The sequence below is a fragment of the Rutilus rutilus genome (assembly GCF_951802725.1).
Source record: "Rutilus rutilus genome assembly, chromosome: 16".
NCBI lineage: Eukaryota > Metazoa > Chordata > Actinopteri > Cypriniformes > Leuciscidae > Rutilus > Rutilus rutilus.
The window spans coordinates 7,570,398-7,590,388 of NC_140224.1; the positions used below are offsets into that span (position 1 = coordinate 7,570,398).

Consider the following 19,991-nt stretch of genomic DNA (forward strand, 5'->3'; position numbering starts at 1 on the left):
CTACAAGATTTAAGCTGTTGGCAGCATTTAAAATAGCTTTAATTTGCTAAAATTAGAAAAGATTATATTACATAATGCTTAACAGATCTTTGGATAACAAAGGTATTTTCATTCAACTTTGAATCATGTCAGTATAAATACATTTTTTAATACATTTACATAAGATTTTTTTAATTAATTAATTATATTAATCATTCAAATATCTTATGAATATTATTATGACATATATATGAAAATTGATTCATGTAAAACAAATTTGAATGTACGTGAACTACTGATATGCTTAAGATTACTACATAAGATAACATGACACTAATAAACTAGTACACTAGTAATATATCTATACATTAACTAATATGTTCAGCATTATATATCTGTAAAATTATTTAGATTGAAAATATTGCAAGTTATGAATTTATTAACCTCTTATAAAATGAATCATTTAAGCTATTAGTAATTTTACAAGTTTTCATTAAAATAATCATTAAACGGCATTACACACTGACTCATATGAATATATATATTGAATGTAAACATGACCCACTATGTTAATCATTATATACAATAATTAATTAATAATGAAAGTTATGATGTTACAAGTTATGTATTTAATCATTTTTATTTGGCACAGCCATACAGTATATTTTCATCTAAATTCTTGGCACCAAAACATATTCTATTCATCGTTTCCTCCAGTTCTTCTGAAGAATAGCCCTGCCCCCATAAAACAAAATAATGTCTTATGATTCAAATTTACCAAATCACATTTAAGTCTGTTCAGTTCATTTGGGTTAAGCTGTTAGCTATATGAAGCATGAATGTGATCACATCCATAATCACCAGCTGCCCCTCGTGACTGGAGATAAAACATTGCATAAGACATAAAAATAGCTGACGTAAATGTTACATCCTGTAATTTAGGCCATATGCTACAACTTTTAAGGGCACAGACATACATTACGAAATACAGCAAATAACTATAAAAGCAAAACCTCGCTGGCGTCGATATAGGCAATGCGTGAAATATGCAGCACGCATATAGCCAATTAATGTTTATTAATATTATCGGGTTGTTCTTTATATAGACAGATCTAGTTTAGGCTATATTCGTCTTCATTGAATGAAAGCTCGATGGCAATATCAAATTGTTCCTTAAAACCAATCCCGCGACTAAATAACATTTCGATAAAAAAAAAACACAACAACAACAACAACAAAAGCGTGACTAGGAGTCTGGTCGCTTTGAAAGACGTTTGATTTCTTTTATCAAACAAACGCATTTCTCACTATGACATTTATTCGCCTATTGCACACAAGAGGGGCGCAATATTACTTTTCTATCACTGCTAAGCACCATGTTCAAATCACAGCGGCCATAATGGCAACAATTCAAAGGACGTTATTACAATGTTTCCATTAGTCTCGTTTACACGCGCTTGATACATTTCAACAGCGTTTGCGGTCATAAACGGCGCTTCTCGATGCTTAGAATTCCAATTACATCTAGCCACATCCGGGCTCCTTCACACGCGTTAACGTTGCCGCATTAGTGATTATATTAAAAGTACAGTTAATGCATTCGAGAAATAAAATGAAGAATCTCTGCAGGAAATGTTTCGGTATACTCATACAAACCTTCTTTACACAGGTCCTGACAGACACATACAGACAAAATCGCGCATATTATCCCATACAGCCGTCCGTTTTGTATCTGAAAAATCACTTAATTTAAAACTCATGCTTACACTCTGAGAAGTTTCGTAATTAGTAGCCGGTTTCGTCGAAAGTGGAGTTTAGAATTTGTAAAACGACTTCGGGAGTCTGAGAGACCGCACATGCACGTGCCTCCGTTCGCATTCACGAATTTAATATGAACACGCGGTGGCAAAAAATGTACCAAAATGACCGTAAGTGAAATAATATAGGTTGAAAAAATATTAGACATCAATTGCGGACATTTTAGGTGAGTTAATTTCGCAGTGTGTGGGTTTCATATTGAAGGTCGTCGCGCTGATGCGCGCGTTGATATTTTGCCCTTCCAGGACCTTCGGTGATCCATTCAAGCCAACAAGTTTGGAGAGAATGTTTGAGTTTAATCAATTCAGAGCGACGAGATGGAGCCCAACTCACTCCTGGTAATATCATCCACTCCGCTTTCATTTCTGCGTCTAATTAATTTATTGCGCGCACGCATCTAGTCGTAATGCTACGATAGGGAATCAATGGAAGAAACTTTACGACAAAAGTTAATATTTTATTATTCATATTTATATAGAATGTGATTTATCATGTGATCAGCTGGAATGCTTTGCTCGCCTCTGATCCCGTGTTATATAAAATGTTGCTGAATATAAATATGGCATGTCTATTTGTGTTTCCGCAGTGGGTAGGCTCACCTTGTGGTTTGCACGGACCTTACATTTTCTACAAGGCGTTTAGATTTCACCTTGAAGGCAAAGCGAGAATTTTGTCCCTGGGTGATTTTTTCCTGGTCAGATGTAAAGCAGGGGACCCCATCTGCATAGCAGAACTACAGCTCTTATGGGAGGAAAGGACAACCAAGCAACTTCTATCCAGCTCCAAACTTTATTTTCTCCCAGAAGATACTCCCCAGGGCAGAAATGTCACTCACGGAGAGGTAATTTATGGCACATTTCTTTTGCTTTTGCAGCTTTCTATGAAGGGCTCCGTCCCTTCGCGATGTGTTTATTGTGGCAGGGATGAAATATGAGCGGTGCGTGGCTTTGCATCGCATCTATTCCGCTGTCTGATCACAAGACATCTAATGCATCGCGTTTAATAATAGACACGCAGTCATAGTGGACCCTTGTGTTCATTTCGCCTCGGCTCATTTGCATACGAGCGTTTAGCGCATGCATTTCAAACAGCGTGTGATGATGAGAATGATGCCATTGTGTGAAGTTGTCACATCAGTGTGTTTGCTTGTTTCATCTGTTATAGGGCTACAATAGTGCGGAAACTGACGACTGAAGCGCCTCGTTGTGGCGTTGCGATCTGCTGATTGTTGATAAAATAGTGTTGCTTCTGATGAGACGCGTAGATCAAGGCAAATCATAAATAAATAAATAAATAAATAAATAAATAAATGCACGGGCACGATCGATGTAAAGTATACTGTCGCTGATCGTCGCTAATGATATACGGGTTATGCCGTATAATATCTCAGGCAGATGTTTTAATGTGAACTAATATCAATGAATTGATTAATAACGGCACGCTGATCAAGCAGCTGCTGTGCCTTAAAGCGAGCGAGTGACATTTATGAAGGTTATTATGTCAAAGTGCTGCAGCCTCATTTCACATTACATATTAGCTGAGATGTGTTTGCCCGAAAAAAAAAAAAAAAAAAAAAAAATTCTTTCTGGGGATTTAACCCTTTGATGTACTGAAACATTGTTCGTTCACAATGCTGTGTTTGTTTATGCTGCTGTGCATTTACTTAAGTATGGTTTAAATGCTATTACCAATAACTAATTCATGTTATTGTGTTGTGGAGTTGCTTGTAATTACTTTGTAATAGATGGTTATATTAATGTTATATATCATAATAACGTGATGTCTGTAGGGTACACTGTGAAAAAAGTAGGTACAACTGCATTTGTAAAGGCGTTTCTACCTGATCTGATCATTAAACACGAGTTTTGTTTGTGCAAGCTAATGTAGTCAGGTTGAGGCAGTCATTAATATTAGAGATTGTTAACTGATAACAATTGTTTTTATGTGTTAATTATTAATAATGATTTTCACATTACATCTACAGAGAACCCTTTGATGGGCAAGAACAGATTTTTCTGTTATGTTGCTGTATATTAATAACTCTTTATGTATTTATACTCTTTATGCTTACACACACACACTCACAGATATATAACTGATAACCATTTAATATAACTGATTACAATATAACTATATCTGATAACCGTTTAACCAGATAACCAAGGTAGATTGTAAATATTGGTGAAAAATATCAGTCAAACCAATCATCATTTTATTTCTTATATATTATTTCTCATTTTTATTGTATAACCGATGTTATTTTTGACTACACGTAAAACACATTTTTGTCAAAAGCAGTATTTTTGAGAGTGTAAAAACTGTAATGTAAAGCTTTCCCATTCATTGTGGTTTATCAATTGTGTTGCAATTGCTATTTTAACAAAGCAGCACAGCTGCGTTCTTACATGGGCAATGTAACAAGGTCTGTACCTGTTTTATCTTGCACTGCTCATGTAATCACCGATCCCGGATACAAAAAGAGATTCTGCTGTGTGTGAACCTCTACCGTTCTACTGTCCTCCCCCGTGGAGTGGAGGATCAAATAGCCTTTTCAAAATAATCAACAGGTTCTGTGTGAAGCCCTGTCGAAATGTCAAGGTTGCTTTGCTGAATTATTATCAATATTAGGTGGAAGCATAAACTGTTGCCGGGATCGACCTTGAAAACATGGTGTTTACACAATGTAACGAGGTGTTATTGAGGAAAAGCATTAGTCTTAATGCACTGTTTGTTCAGTTGATCAGAGCTCTGTCCTCTTTCCAACTTGCCACCGGCCTCCCTCCCTTCCCCCACTCAGCAGCAATGCCAATTATTTGCTTTTCAAATTTATTACGCATTCATGACTGCTGATCTTGAAACGGCCTGGGAGCCAAGGACAATGCTCCGCTCTTAGGTACACTTTACAGTTTTGAGAATATGGCGCATTCCATTAGCTTTTAGTCCATTTTGGGAACAATAACCAGTTTTAGAAGTGATAGCATATGCTTATTGTTAACACAAATAAAAGGTTCTGTTCTATATAAAACCTTTTAGCGCTTCAAGCTTTTAAGGGTTCCAATCATGGGATCATTTTATGGATTTAGTTTAGTTTTAAAGCTACACTGTGTAGGATTTTCTCCCATCTAGCGGTGAAATAGTTTATGACTACCAACTGAATATTACTTTCTAGCCCCTCCCATTCCGAGGGCGTTTTAACTCCTACGGTGGCCTTATTATTTCAAATCTGCCGGCAGTCGTGAGTAATCTCCCTCTCGCATTCGTCACGGTGCCACTGAGTGAAAAAACGCGAAAAGCGAAGCTTGAATTTCCAGGTATGTCCCTCTTTGGCTAATGTATTTTCAAGATGCGACTCGCTCGTATGTATTCTAAATGGCAGATTATACACTTACGAGAATACTTAATTAGTTGGTTGAAGTGATTACTCATTAATGAGAACGTATAATTTTGAAAGAACAAAGTGTTTTTTGCTAAAAATCAACTTCAAATATTACACAGTGTAGCTTTAATTAATTAAAGGCAGGGTATGCAATTTCAGAGACTAGCAATAGCAAGCTAGCTTTAAAGATCCCACCCTCCCTTCAGAGTGTCTCCAAAGCCACGCCTCCTTCAAAACACATGGACACGTACAGACAGAGCAGAGTCTGCAAAGCGTCGCGAGAGAAGGCGTTAAATTACTCAAAGCATGTCTCAAAAACTTCACAATAATAATAAATGTAAAACAACTTAGAGCCCTCGGAATGCTGCATTGGTGTTGCCATAGAATTGCATAATTCGGAGTCCGAGGACGTGTACAATTATGGAAATACATGTTGACAGGCAGGTAGGGCATCCTATCAATGCATTCGGACCGAATACAATGATTGGACAAACTTTTTTTGATCCTGAGACATCCACAAGATATATATATATTTTTATATTTAGACCACGTCTATTATTGATGGTTATCAGGATGTAAAGAGAGTTTCAAGCAGTATAATAAATAGTTTTTATGAAACACATTGCCTACCCTAGCTTTAATTTTAATAACATTTTATGAATTAAACAGCTCGTAAACATACTTTATCAGTCGAAAAAATTGAAATAACCTGTTAAACACGAAAGTGTTATGCAATCATTTAAAGGTGCATTGTGTAATATTTAGGAGGATCTGTTGACAGAAATGCAATATCATATACATAACTATGTTTTCAGTGGTGTATAAAGACCTTACATAATGAACCGTAATGTTTTTATTACCTTTGAATGAGCCATTTATATCTATATACACCCTTACAATGAAATGCGCCAACATGTTTCTACAGTAGCCTTAAGCGGACATACTCGTTTCGTCACAAGTCAGCAAATAAAACACTGACACAATGATGAACAAGTAACAATAATATTCGCAATAACATCTCGTTTTACTAAATAATCAAGTAAACCTAATTTCTTCATTTATCTTTGTAAAGAAACCTCATTGTTTAACTCGCTACTCTCTGCTGTCTCAGACGACGACATCTTTTCCTTTCGGCCACCGTAACTTCTGTTGGTTGCGATTCACAACCTCACCACTAGATGCCGCTAAAAATCAAACAGTGCACTTTTAAGACATCTCTCCTTGTTTTGAACCTTTTTGGCTTAAAGCGTTCATAAAGCATCAAGAACCATAGGGTTCTGTATTGAACCCCATTGAGCCTTTTTTCTAAGAGCGTACTGAGTACTAATCAGACAATATTTGGCCATTAAACTGTCTAATTGACCGATTAACAGAAGCATGTCAGTTCCAAAAATACACCCTCAGCTTTGTTCATTTTCATTGCATTATAGCTAGAGTTAATGTTGTGTAAAAGTGTTCATTGAAATTCTGCAATGTTGTGCATATCTTATTTGTTGTAATATTGAGTATGAAGTGTAGTGTTTTACACATGTCCTAACAAGTATTGTGTGAAAAACTGTGAAGAATGTTCGCCACTCTTTTGTGCATTCCCAGTGTAGTTGCTAAATGAGACATGGTGAATTTAAATAACAATGTGATTAAGTGTCAGCCAAAGCACCTGCAGTAATGTGAGCTTCACAACTCGCCAGCCTCAGATGCACTCAGCAGATTGTCCAATTAAATTACATTTGCATTTGCAGCGAATAACCCTAGCGACCGCTGATAAAGTTAATCAGCTATCATAGAAACTGCCATGCGTTTGCAGAGGCTGCGCTATGCTGTTAATAGTACAATAACAGACATGTTTCCTATTTACGAGAACAAAGTCAGTGGATGGGTCATGACCCAGAAACGGGTCACAGATTTGTTCTTATAGGGTCGCAAAGAGCATGCAGAAAAACTGCGCTAAATGCAAATAATAGTGCAACTTAGAATTTAATGGTGGATAAGTAGGGTGGAAGAACTTTTAAAATGTCAGAGGAAATGCAGTATTTTTATGCAAATTTAAAATACTAGCCAAATTAGATAGATGCTGAGGTTGCATCCACGGAAGCTACAAAAGAAAATATGACCCAGACTACATTGGTGTGTTATTATTGGTTAGTTTGATGTTTTTACACGTATTAATTTAATTATACATTATTAACTTTATACATATGTAATATAAGTTAATAATGTAGGATTATTATAATATAATATTTTAATATATTATAATGTAAAATAATATAATTTGTTTTCATTAGTCACATGTCTTCCTTTGTTCTGTTTTCCTGCCACTCCTTTGTATCCATGGTTACTGTCATCATCAGTTCAGTTTTGTCACCTGTTTAGCCATCATCGTTATTTGTATCACCTGTGTTCTGTTAATCAGTGTTCATCTGTGTTTGTATTTAAGTTCCAACTGTTCAGTCAGACTTTTTCCGATCTACGTGGTATTAAGTGTGTGTGAAGCCTCTGCCCGTCTTCTATGTACCAGTTTGATTTATATACATATATGTATAGAATATTTATATATAGAATATATAGAATATAAATTATTGAATAATAATAATAATAAAATATAAAATCAAATAATTTATAATATAATATAACACACACACACATACACACACACACACATATATATATATATATATAATTTATGTATGAATAAATCAAATGTTTAATTAAATAAATTTCATAATTTAATATAATTTAACATATTTTCAATATGTATGTATACAATTTATTTTTATATATATATATATATATATATATATATATATATATATACACACAAAATATTTTTTTTTTATTATTATTATATATTATTATTATTATAACAAAATAAGCTACTTTTATATTGCATACCTGAAAGGAAAACAAACATTCTAGACGTTACTTGAGTTTATTATTATAAAATGTATTATTATTATAATCATTATATTGTGCAATTATATTATTATAAGACTTGTTATAATAATTATAATAAATTGCAATAATTAAAACAATTATAATTTAATTTGTAATTAGTTTGCTATTTTTACTAATAATTATCAAATGTTAGATTAATGAATGTAAATCTTTCATTTTTAATTTCAGTCTGACATTTATGTGCGCTAAACGATATTGACGCTGTGTTGAACCGCTGCTTGATGTTTATTGTAAAAGCCTGAAGCGAGCTGGAGAGCCACTGATCTGGGTTCCTCTGAATCTATACTGTTTGAACACTTGATCAGCATTCTGTCTTATTTGAATGCTCAACTGCAAAGACTACTGCAATGTGCTAATGTTTAGCACGCATGTATGCAAACAGGAAGGTATGCGAGTACAGTTGTGTGATAAAACACTAACAGGGCCACTCTGCTTTTGCCTTTTTGTTTCTACACCCAGGTGATGTAATTTCCCTTCTGGCCGGGGTTAGTCATTCATTAGAAGGATAACAGTGGCTGAAACAGCAACAGGCCTGGAGTGATCTCTTTCTGGCAGCCGGCCGATAAAATTTAACACTTAGAGTTTGTGCCTAGAGAGGGCAACATAACACTCCTGCATGTGAAGACGTGCAGTTTTTGATTTTTTTTAATCGAACCCTCCTGGGCCAACAAATTCTTAGGCGTACAGTCTCACTGTACTCTCTCTCTAACACTGCCGTTCTGCTCGGCTTCACACGGATCTGTTTGTTTCTAATTATATTTCCTCTTTCATCTTGTTTAATCTATCCTTAAGCGTAACACTTTTTTTCCTCTTCTCAGAAATAAAGATGCAGAACTACTCCCTAGCTCAGCCAATATTTCATCTGTGACTGTATTTCACAGAAAATATGTGTCATTTTATAGGGAGGAATTGTTTTGGCAACTGCTCTCACAGTTTTTCAGGGTTTAATTGGACCCAGTTGTTCTAGAGTCCGTCCCTTAGCTCGTAATATCATTGTTTTAGTGTGTGTGTGTGTGAGAGAGAGAGAGGGGTTTTAACGCTGTGTCGACAGACTCCGCACTGGCAATACTCTTGAATAGCATTTATGTGACATAAGAGCAGAACTAAATGGGGTTGGTGGTTTATAAATAGATTCCAGATCAGATTCCAGCAAGCACTGTGCACTTTGTCTAACAGGCATAGTTTACATATCCATATGAAACCTCCAGTGCTGTGCATTTATAGACCATGTGTAAATGGCTGCGTGTGCAAATTCGCTTGCAAATATCCTGTTTTTGAGTGCCGGTGACATCAAAGGATCCAGGGAAGGGCGCTAATGTCTTATTAGTTGCTTCTTTCAGCTGTTATGTGAATTACAAACCTGGAGATTGGGAGTTGTGCAGGAAGCACGTGGCAGAGATCCAGACACATCTCTGCTGCCTGGCATCTGTCCATGTTTGTGTTTGAATCCCTAAGACAAATTTACAGTTCAAATGAAATCAGCACTCCTTTTGTAGGTAACATTCCGTAACATGTTATTTACTTTCCCGTGGCAGTTAGGGATGTGCTGAAGTACATATTTTCGTAATTGACTGTGTGGTGACTAGTAGGCGGAGTTAAAGGGAATATCCCTTTTTTTTATTACCGTATTCCCTCTGACTTTATTTGTTGTGTGGAACATGCGCTGCTCGTCAAAAGTTTGGAGTTATTAAGATTTTTAAAATGTTTTCTGTATATATATATATATATATATATATATATATATATATGTTATTCTCATCAAGAATGCATGTCTTTTTTTAAATCAAAAATACAGTAAAACAGTAATGCTGTGACATAGCTAATTATAATTTAAAATAACACGTTAATGGTTGCTGAACATTCGGCTTTGCCATCACAGGATTAAAAGACATTTTAAAATATATCAAATATAAATATATCAAAGTTCTTTTAAATTTTAATAATAATATTTCACTAATAATGTTCTTTTTTTCCAGTTTTTACTGTATTTTTGATCAAATAAATTAGCCTTGGTGAACATAAAAGACTTTTTATCTTAATTATTCCAAAGTTTCCCCACCAGCGTTTTTTTGTTTTGTTGGTATTTTATCTACTTCAATTCGGCATAGGTTACCTTAATTTCCAAAGTGTTGATATTTTTGGTCCGATTTTTGCATCGGTCTGAACAAAGACCACAGACAGGCTGAATGAAAATGTAAATCCACTCTCTGCCAGTAGATGGCGCTTATGGAACAGTAGAGCTGTTTCCACGGTAACACTACTTTATAAGGCATTACACAATACATGAGGGAAGATGAAAAGCAAATGCCATCTAAACTTTTCTGTAGGCGGGTTTCCCCCTTATATGCTAATATAATTAATTAATTCATACGTTCCTTAAAAGTATGTACAGATTTAATGATAATTGAAATATGAAAGGAATTTTTAGCATGGTTTTTCGTCAATCATGATTTCAGTCCTAGTGAGAGTGAAAGATTTCCCTACGCAGATTTCTTGATGGGTTCAAGTTGGACATGCAGATTTGAAACACTGACCAACAGAAAGTGACTTCTGTGTGAGCTGTGCTTCATACGTCGCTACAATATAGATAATGGATCTTTTTGCTCTCGTAGTTGTTCCAAAATGTTGCTAATGTGGGCGCACTTTTACAGTGAAAGTGGGGACCAGGGACAATCTTTGTCACCATTCACTTTCCCTACTCAGTTTATATTATGCATAATAAGTAACTTTGGATTATGCATAATAAGTAACATTAATTGCTCATGATGGGTTATTGGAAATGTCTTGAAATGTATTGTACTGTAGCATACGGTAGATTTGGAGACTTTACCGTGCTGGCAGTATAACGGTGTGCCAAAGCACAACATACTTCACAAAGCCTCTTTTCGTCTCTGAATTTATCCCATTCTAAGAACCACTGCCAAAAATATTAAGTAGGGAGAAAGAAATTGAGCTAAAATACTCCACCTTAGTTGATAAACGACTAGTCATTTTAGGCACTAAATCTGAATAGTGACACTCGTTTGTTAAAACATGATTATTTGAACTTTTTAGTGTGGTTGACATTGATATTTCTTGTTTTCTTAAACCTTCATCTGAGCATTATGAGCAAACATTTGCGTTGTCTTTCAAAGCTCTCGCGTTTCATGACAAATGGGTTTAATTTTGTAAGGCGGTGTCATCATATTTCAGGTCGGCCCATTCTGAAGCAGCGCTGCTCTTCCACGTCCAATCAGCACGCCGCTCGACACATTCAAACAAACGGCTTTTGTTGGCGTGTTGTAAAAGGAACTGAATTTGATTCAGGAGAGATTTCAGTTGCACATCTGCAAGATATTTCTGAATCAGTTCATGCCTCTTTGACAGCGACTGTGCTAATTGCGGCAGGATGGAGCCACGGGTCTCGTCTTCGTTGTGATTGTTCAAAACAGACGTTTTAATGCAACACTGGAGTTTTGAGATGAGAAGATAAACAGTGACAATTTGTGTCTAAACTTAGGTACTTTTAGCTGGATGCCAGTTAAGGATTAAGGTCTGTAAAAGTTTACCTAAAGGGAGAAATCAAATGTATTTTTTAAGTGATCTTTGCCAGCTGAGTTTGGTTTATTTACTCTACAAATAAAGAAAATGATCAAATGAGATAAAGTAGCTTTCATTTGTAACAGATTTATTTCACTAGAATATCCATAGGGCTTAGCATATGGTAATATATAAGCAGTTTGAATTGAATTCACAGGGAAAATAGCTTTATTGTGATTTCTATTATTTTAGCATGATATAAAATTGTGTTCGTAGCATTAAGTTAAGTGTGCTTCAATTGTGATAGGAATATTAGTAAATGTTAACCATGTACAATTTAGCTGTCGTCTTAGCGTCTGTTGTTTATATGCATAGTAATTAGGGACATCCAATATTAACAGGTATTAAGAGAATCTCTGGGTGTTTTCATTATCAAAATCAATGATTAACATAAATTAAATTGAACATGAATTAGATTGAACATAAGCTTATGCCTTTCCTGCCTTTCTATTTTGATATATTCATTTAAATCTGCAGACTGGTGCCATTTTCTTAGAGTTTTCTATGTTAGGTGTGACAATGAGCTTGGCTAGGTGATATATTTTGAATATTTGACAAATAATATATGTAATATAATGTTTAAAAGGATATTTTATTTGGTTATTAAGTTTCCCAACGATTGTGTCATTAGAATAGTCTTCATTTGTAACAACGTGGCGCAGGACGTGAAAATGATAACTGTGTCGGGCTGAAACTAGCTAAAAAAACTTGTGTGGCGCTGCATTCATCCATCCATCCATCCATCCATCCATCCATCCATCCATCCATCCATCCATCCATCCATCCATCCATCCATCCATCCATCCATCCATTCATCCATCCCCATCCATCCATCCATCCATCCATCACACTTTGATTCATTTGGGAATATCCATTTTGATTCACTTTGATCATCTATCTATCTATCTATCTATCTATCTATCTATCTATCTATCTATCTATCTATCTATCTATCTATCTATCTATCTATCTATTAGTTAAAGTGAAAAGTATAAAAGGTTGTTTGTTTTTTGTCAAATTTTTCTGTGCTGTATCGCCTAGTTCTAGTTTGAGCTCAGAGTAATTATTCAAGCTGAATACTTGATTTAACTTTTAACTAGACTTAAAAAGACTTCCTAAGGATCCGCAAGGCCCCTTTTTCACGTTAGCAGGTCAATAATTAAATGGACATGCAAGCAGGTGTACAAATCTGCGGTGACCTGGGAATTCTTGAGCTGACCCCTGAATCAACGGAGTGAGACGGGCTCAGCGTGACTCTGGTTGAGGGCCTTCGCCGTCTACAACCCTAAGCTCTGCTTCTTAAATACTCTTAAAGTGTAATTAAAAGGAGGCGAGTGTATTTCCAAAAGTAATGCAAGGAAACCTGCTAAAGGCTTTGATTGATTTTTCTCTTAACATCACTTAATAATAGAAAGCAATCTGTTCATCTTTTTATTGTTTTATTTGTTTCCTCCTAAATGAATTTACACGAAGCGATGTTTCGATCAAAGCAGCAGGGCGCAGTCAGAGCTTCAAAGCGGCGGAGCGGGACACATGATCTTATAGTAAAGTTTTGCTGTGTCGCCGACAGGATTAACAGTGTTTGACCCACTTAGTTTTATAGGTGCGTGAAAACAAATACCTCTGCGCTCAGATGGTCATTATGAAGAGGCTAGATTCATTTTTCTGCTGCAAACATTTGGAGGTGTGCAATCTTGAGGGCCGCATGGTTTCCATTTACACCCGTAGTGGTTAAGAAAAGGTCATTTAAACTTAAACTAGTGGTTCTCATATAGGTTTGCTTCAGGTCCCTGATTTTAAATTGAAGCTGCAGTCTAACACAGCACCAAAATTAAAAGTAAACAAAATAACATTTTTTTTATGCCATCCTTACTATGCACAATTTTATAGTTAGTGGCATTTTATTGTTTGGATTTAGTATGTTTATTTTTTTCCCTTGGTATGTTTATCCTTCTTGCTTTTCCATTTTTTTGGATCACAACCCACCAGTTGAGATCAACTGGTTTTAACTGCAATATTCGTTGCAGTGGAATGGTATGTAAACCTAGAGGAATGCATGTATGCCCTGTTGCAAGGAAATCTCAGATAACGCGTTCATATCCTTCCATTAGCTTCTTTTATTAAGGCCAAACCCCCTTCTTGGTAACTTTATAAACCTTTTCATATGTTACGGTTAAGTAAAGTTCCATTTTCATCCCATTACGCTGTCTGTGCGAGAGATAAATTGTTTGCCTATGACAGCATGACAATGGGACCTATTCTTTGGAACCAAGAAAAAAAAAACTGAAACCTAAAAAGAAACAGCCCTACTTAAAGAGGACGTAATTAGACATGGTCTGTTCAGCAGAAAGTTGTTGCTGCCTGCAGATCCAGCAGATATGAACTATATTCCAGTGTCGCAGAGCAGGTATTCCCTCTGATCTATGCTCGCCTTTATTGGGTCAAGCTTGGGGAAACGAAGCCAAACAATGCGAAGGAAGCATTCAGTGAATTTTCTCAGCATGCTGTACGGTCAGTCAGAAGTGCATGATCCAGGGCTCTGCCAAATACAAACGCATCTGTTCCCCAGATTCCCTGTATAACTGGGACTGGTCTGTTATCCCATGCCAGGTCACAAGCAAAGCTCTTACTTCACTTTATAAGCGAATAATGCAAACAAGTCTGCTTGGCAAAGACATTGTAATGATGTTCTGACGCATTAAAATGGAATTGCAATCCAAATTTCGACAACATTTTGAATTGCAACTTGCGCAAGATGTATATTAAAAGGAAGAAATGACTGCAGTAAGGGCTGTGCTTTTTGTCTTTTATCCTAGGCTGTGCACTGTTATCCCAAATGTTCAAATCCAATCTTTAGGACTGTACACTAGGGTTGTCAATTTCAGTAGTCGGTACCAATACCAGTAAAACATTTTCGGTTCTCAGTGCCAATTTTGGTATCAGAGCAAAAAGTGTTGAATTAAATGCTATTAAAAAATGTTTTATCCCGTTTTAACCGTTTTTAAATATACGCTACTGGTCAAAAGTTTGGAATAAGAATTTTGAAGATTTTGAAAAAAGTCCTTATGTTCACTAGGGCTCCATTTATTTGATCAAACACACAGTAAAACATTAATATTTTGTAATATTATTACAATAATAATAATAAAAATTCTCTTTTAATATATTGTAAAATGTAATTTATTTCAAACTTATTATTGATGCTCAATTAAATAATAATAACAATATTAGTGTTGAAAATAGTTTTGCGAGAGAGAGAGTTAAAATGATCATTTATTTATTTTAAATCAAAGTCTTTTATAACATTGTAAATGTATTTAATCATGCCACTTTTGATTAATTTAATATGATTAATTTCTTTAAAAAAACTAAAAAACGTACTTGCCCCAAACTTTTGAATGGTAGTGTATCATGGTTTTAAACAAAAATATTAAGCAGCAAAAACATCGGTAATAATAATAAATGTTTCTTGAGCACCAAATCAGCATATTAGAATGATTTCTGAAGGATCATGTGACTGAAGACTGGAGTAAAGATGCTGAATAAGCAATAAGTTACACTTTAAAATATATTTAAGTATAAAGTTAGGGTTAGGGTGCAAATATCATGAATCATTAATTGATACATTTAAAAATGTTGGGGAAAACACAAGGTCAAATCAGATATTTCAAGAGACTACAATCTTGACGCACAGTAATGAGGTTCCTTTCAATGATATTATACCCTGTTTTATTTCCCACCCCTTTTTTTATATTGGTTGTTTAGTGTAATCATGTAGTTTGGTGGCCACAATTTGGTGAATGTTTTAGGAATTTTACCATGTTTTGCCTGGTTCCTCTTTCAGCCACTTTTACCGCACCTGTGTCCTTCCTCATTTTGCATTTGTGTCTTGACAGGATGAAGTTATCGCCGTCTCAGAGAAAGTCATTGTGAAGTTGGAGGATCTGGTGAAATGGACAGTGGCGGATTTGTGGAGTTGGAAGAAGGGTCTGCGGGCCATACCCCTGAAACCCACCGTGCTGAAGGAGCTCGGCAAGAACGGCCAGAGAGAAGCGCTGCACAAATACAGAGAGTCCACGCTCAACAGCGGCCTCAACTTCAAGGACGTCCTCAAAGAGAAGGCTGAACTCGGTATACAGCATGATTTCTCATACCTCACAGTTCACACACATGAGACGTACCGGTTAGTGGTTCTGGTGTTTCTGATCCGTGATTCTGATTCCATAGGCTTAATGTTTTTAATTACGTCTGGTTTCTTTATTTCAATCATTTCCTCTTGAAAGAACACGCGGAGAGAGATTCACGTACATCTAAAGACCTGCTGTGAACGTTTAATTGCACAAATCTTAAACTCTCATTCAAGATTGTAATAAAGAAGTCTTTTATGTTCACCAAGGCTGCATTTATTTGATTTGTAAAACCAATAATATTGTGAAATATTATTACAGTTTAAATGAAAAGTTTTCTATTTAAATATATTTAATAATGAAATTTATTCCTGCGACGGTAATCATTATTACTCCAGTCTTCAGTGTCACATGATCCTTCAGAAATCATTCTGATATGCTGATTTTGTGCTCAAGAAACTTTTCTTTTTATTATCAATGTTTTTTTTTTTTTTGTGAAAACTGTGATACTCTTATCATTCAAAAGTTTGGGAGAAGTAAAAAATTATATTTTTACTCAGCAAGGATCAAAAGTGACAGTAAATACAAAAATATTAACCAGCAAAAACGGTTCAACACTGATAATAAGAACCATTATTAATAATTGAGCACCAATAATAATTAATGATAACTGATTTTCAATCGAATAAATGCAAGCTTGGAGAGCATAAAAGACAAAAACACCCAAAAAGTAACATTTGAGAAAATAATGTGTTGTTTGTCGTGACCAACTGCCTGCAGGCTTTGATAATGACACGGCTTGAATGTTTCTTTTTATGAGCGTCAAACCTATTTTTTTTACAGTGAGTAGAAACTTAAGCGATTGTACAAGACACAGCAAGAAAGTGTTTGAGAATGACACTTGTTTAAACAGGCAGGGTGTCGCCCCTGTATTCATCTCCCTCTGTGCTTTTTCCTTCTTTGGTTGTTTGTGTCTCTCATTATCTGGGAACAATATGGTGTATAAATGCTCATTAATGTGCAGACGGATCACACCCAGCGTGATTACGCTTCCTGCATGATTGCTCTGAAGGATCTGATTTATCAAAGCATTATACGTTTCGTTTCAGCTCAATTTTGCCAATCAAAAACCCTTATAAAAACAAAACATTTGCTCATGCTTTGTATATTTTATGTATTATAAACAGCAATGATCGTGTGTGCTTTATAGCTTAACAAAACGGGGTCAAACTCCATTTTGTGTTATGAAGGAGATACAATAAAAAATTGCATATGTTTCTTTTATTAGCTGTTGACATAATGATATCACATGATTTGTTATATTTGCAACCTTTGTAATCTAAGAGTTCTTTACTAGTTTGTGTATATAGTTGTGTGCCATATAAATATGTCATTTTGGCTTTGGCTCGGTGATTCACAGTGGTTTTGCTAGTGATTTAAAATTCAGCCTCGCTGTGAATATCATTTCACATACTATTTTTATTAAGTGTTATTTGACAAAACATTTTTTATTTTGTTCAGTGTTAATGAAGTGTTAAGAAAATAGCTTGATGTGAAACAGGAAATTTGGGCAGGACATACAGTATTTAAGGATTTTTTAAATAGCCAATAGGCTTTAGTTTAATTTAAGTTGCAAACATGTGATCTCATTCTAGAGGGCATTTGATTGGACAAACATTTGGTTACGCCCCTGAGTGCAGGATGAGTCATCAATATTTTTGGTCTGTTTTCCCAGAAGAGAAAAAGCTTCTTTTTTTCTATTGCAATTTATTCCAACGCTATCTCACGACCAATTCGTACGAATTCGTACGAATGATGAAAAGTTGGCTAATTCGTACTAATTCGTACGACCTCACTCGTACAAATTTGTACGATTTGTCTAAACCCACGTGATGGGTAGGTTTAGGGGCGGGGTCAGGGGTAGGTCATTCGTATGAATTCATACGAATTGGCCAATTCGTAAAATATGTACGATTTTGCAAAAATCGTACTAATTCGTACGAGTCAGGTCGTATGAATTCTTTTGAATAAGCCACCTCGTAGAATTTGTACGTTTTCCCGTGAGATCGGGCTGTTTATTCCATCAATGTTGAGGAGTACGATTTTAACACACAGTTTTTAGCTTTAAAGCTAACAGACAAAAAGCCACAGTTATTAGTTATGTGATTAGTTATTTGTTTGTCATTATTCAAAAATCTTCACTAAAGTGGCATTTTACTTACTTTTATTAAGAAGGTTTCAGTAAAAAATGTATGTAGGTGTTGGTTATAGTTATTACAATAGTATTATTATATTGGTCAATATAAATGGAAATTCAAAAAATTTAATTGTTAATTTAGTGAAAAAGTGTGGGATGTCTTTATTATTCCAAACTAGATTTTCTGAATCTGCTTGGCTACAATGGTTGTTTGGTTGAAATGATTCTCATGACTGAAAGAACAAATCCATAAAAATCAAGGTCATATAGAACTAAAGAAAATCACGTTAAAGGCAGGAAATATCAAGATAATTGTTTTAGCTATATCAAGCAGTCAGAAAGGCCAACCAGGGATTTCCACGATTCTGCAGACTCTGTCTTTGTATCAGGCAGAATCATATTGCAGAATCCTGAAAAATCCATTTTCAGTGCATAACATTTGAATCAGTTCTCAAGCAGGTTAAAAGCCATTGAAGGGCTAAATATACATATCACCCCCTTCAATTTGGTGTATATAATAATTATGCAGCACTAGTGGATGGATCTTTTTTACTTTGCCAGTTACTGGAATTTGCATACTGCTTTGTTTGGAAGCGTGGAGGCAAACGTGCTCTCAAGTGGGCTGATGTATGAGGTTCCTATGAGATAGAAGAATCAATAATGGATGCTTTGTCACTGTTGCTTATGTGCAGGCTACAGCTGTGAATGACAATCAATAGCTGCACAAAAAGATCTGTGATTTATTCGCTGTCAGTCCTGCAACCTTATTATTTCTTTCTGTATTGTGAGTGTGCGCATTTTTGTAATGTTAATAAGTCGCTTTTTAATGAGTAGATATGAGAGTGTTTGTGTTGTCAGGATGGTAAATGGATTTACTCGAGATCCACTTGGTAAGCGGAATATTCTGGCACGGAACTCCTTTCGAAACAGCAGCCTTTTCAGTATCGGACTTACTCTGTCAATTAAAAAGAAAGAGTTTTTGTTGTCATTTAGGGTGTTCACACTTGGCACGTTTGGTTTGATTAAAACGAACTCTGTTGTGATTGCTCTGTTAGTGCGGTTCATTTGAATAAGTGTGAACGCTGATGCGCAACAAACAAGATGGGTCTCGGTCCGGTTCCAAACTAACTCTGGTCCGGTTGGAGTGAAATATGAACGCAACACAGACCAAAGACATGTAAACGAACTAAAAACAGGACATGATGTCACGAGATGTGACCCTTAAAAGGACAGAATGCTGAAGCATACCTTTTTTTTTCTCGTCATAGTCGTGATGTTGCCCATCACAGTTCGGTACAGGCATCAGAACAGCGTCTCCTCACAGCAGATTTTCGTTTGTGTGTGTGATGGAGGGATTTTATAAGCTCTTCACGAGTTCTCATCTGGTCAATATACCATCATATGTAGGCTATGCACGTACAACGAGCGCATTTATCCCAGCACACAATATTGTTTTGGATGTTCAGTAAGTTCCGTCACGAAATACACGCAATAAAAGCCGACCAATCAGGTTGTGAACATATCCCTGTGCCTTTAGGTTCGGTATCTTTTGGTTCGGTGTTAAAATGCCAATGTGAACGCTAAGAGGACCAGGACTAGGCCTAAATGTTTTGTTTTTTTGGTCCGGACCAAACGAACCGAACTACAAGTGTGAACACACCCTTACTCACTCTATTGTTACAAACCCATATGAATTTCTTCCTTCCATGGAACACAAAAAGTGAAATTTGAGAACTGTACTGCCTATTATTTTCATGGAATCACAATGAATAGGGACTGGAGCTATATTCAGTCTTATGATGAAGTCATATAATAGCTTTGTGTGACAAACAGAAATTAAGCCATTATTCACTGATAATATCCTCCAATGTGTTATTAGTCACCATGAAATAAAAATGAGCAATTCTTATTTTTTATGGTATAGCTTACAGGATTTATTACAATTAAATTATCCGTGCACATA

The 19,991-nt window shown here is 35.5% G+C and overlaps 1 protein-coding gene across 1 annotated transcript in view; it reads left to right on the forward strand.

The window, feature by feature from the left end:
• The first annotated feature begins 2,071 nt into the window (after window positions 1–2,071).
• Window positions 2,072–19,991, forward strand: part of arid5b (AT-rich interaction domain 5B) — a 108,357-nt gene continuing 90,437 nt past the window's right edge. Inside the window, exons 1-3 of the mRNA XM_084434013.1 lie at window positions 2,072–2,135; window positions 2,384–2,638; window positions 15,601–15,835. Coding sequence (XP_084290139.1) covers window positions 2,115–2,135; window positions 2,384–2,638; window positions 15,601–15,835 — 511 coding nt within the window. The 5' untranslated portion in view covers window positions 2,072–2,114. The remainder of the gene's footprint in view (window positions 2,136–2,383; window positions 2,639–15,600; window positions 15,836–19,991) is intronic.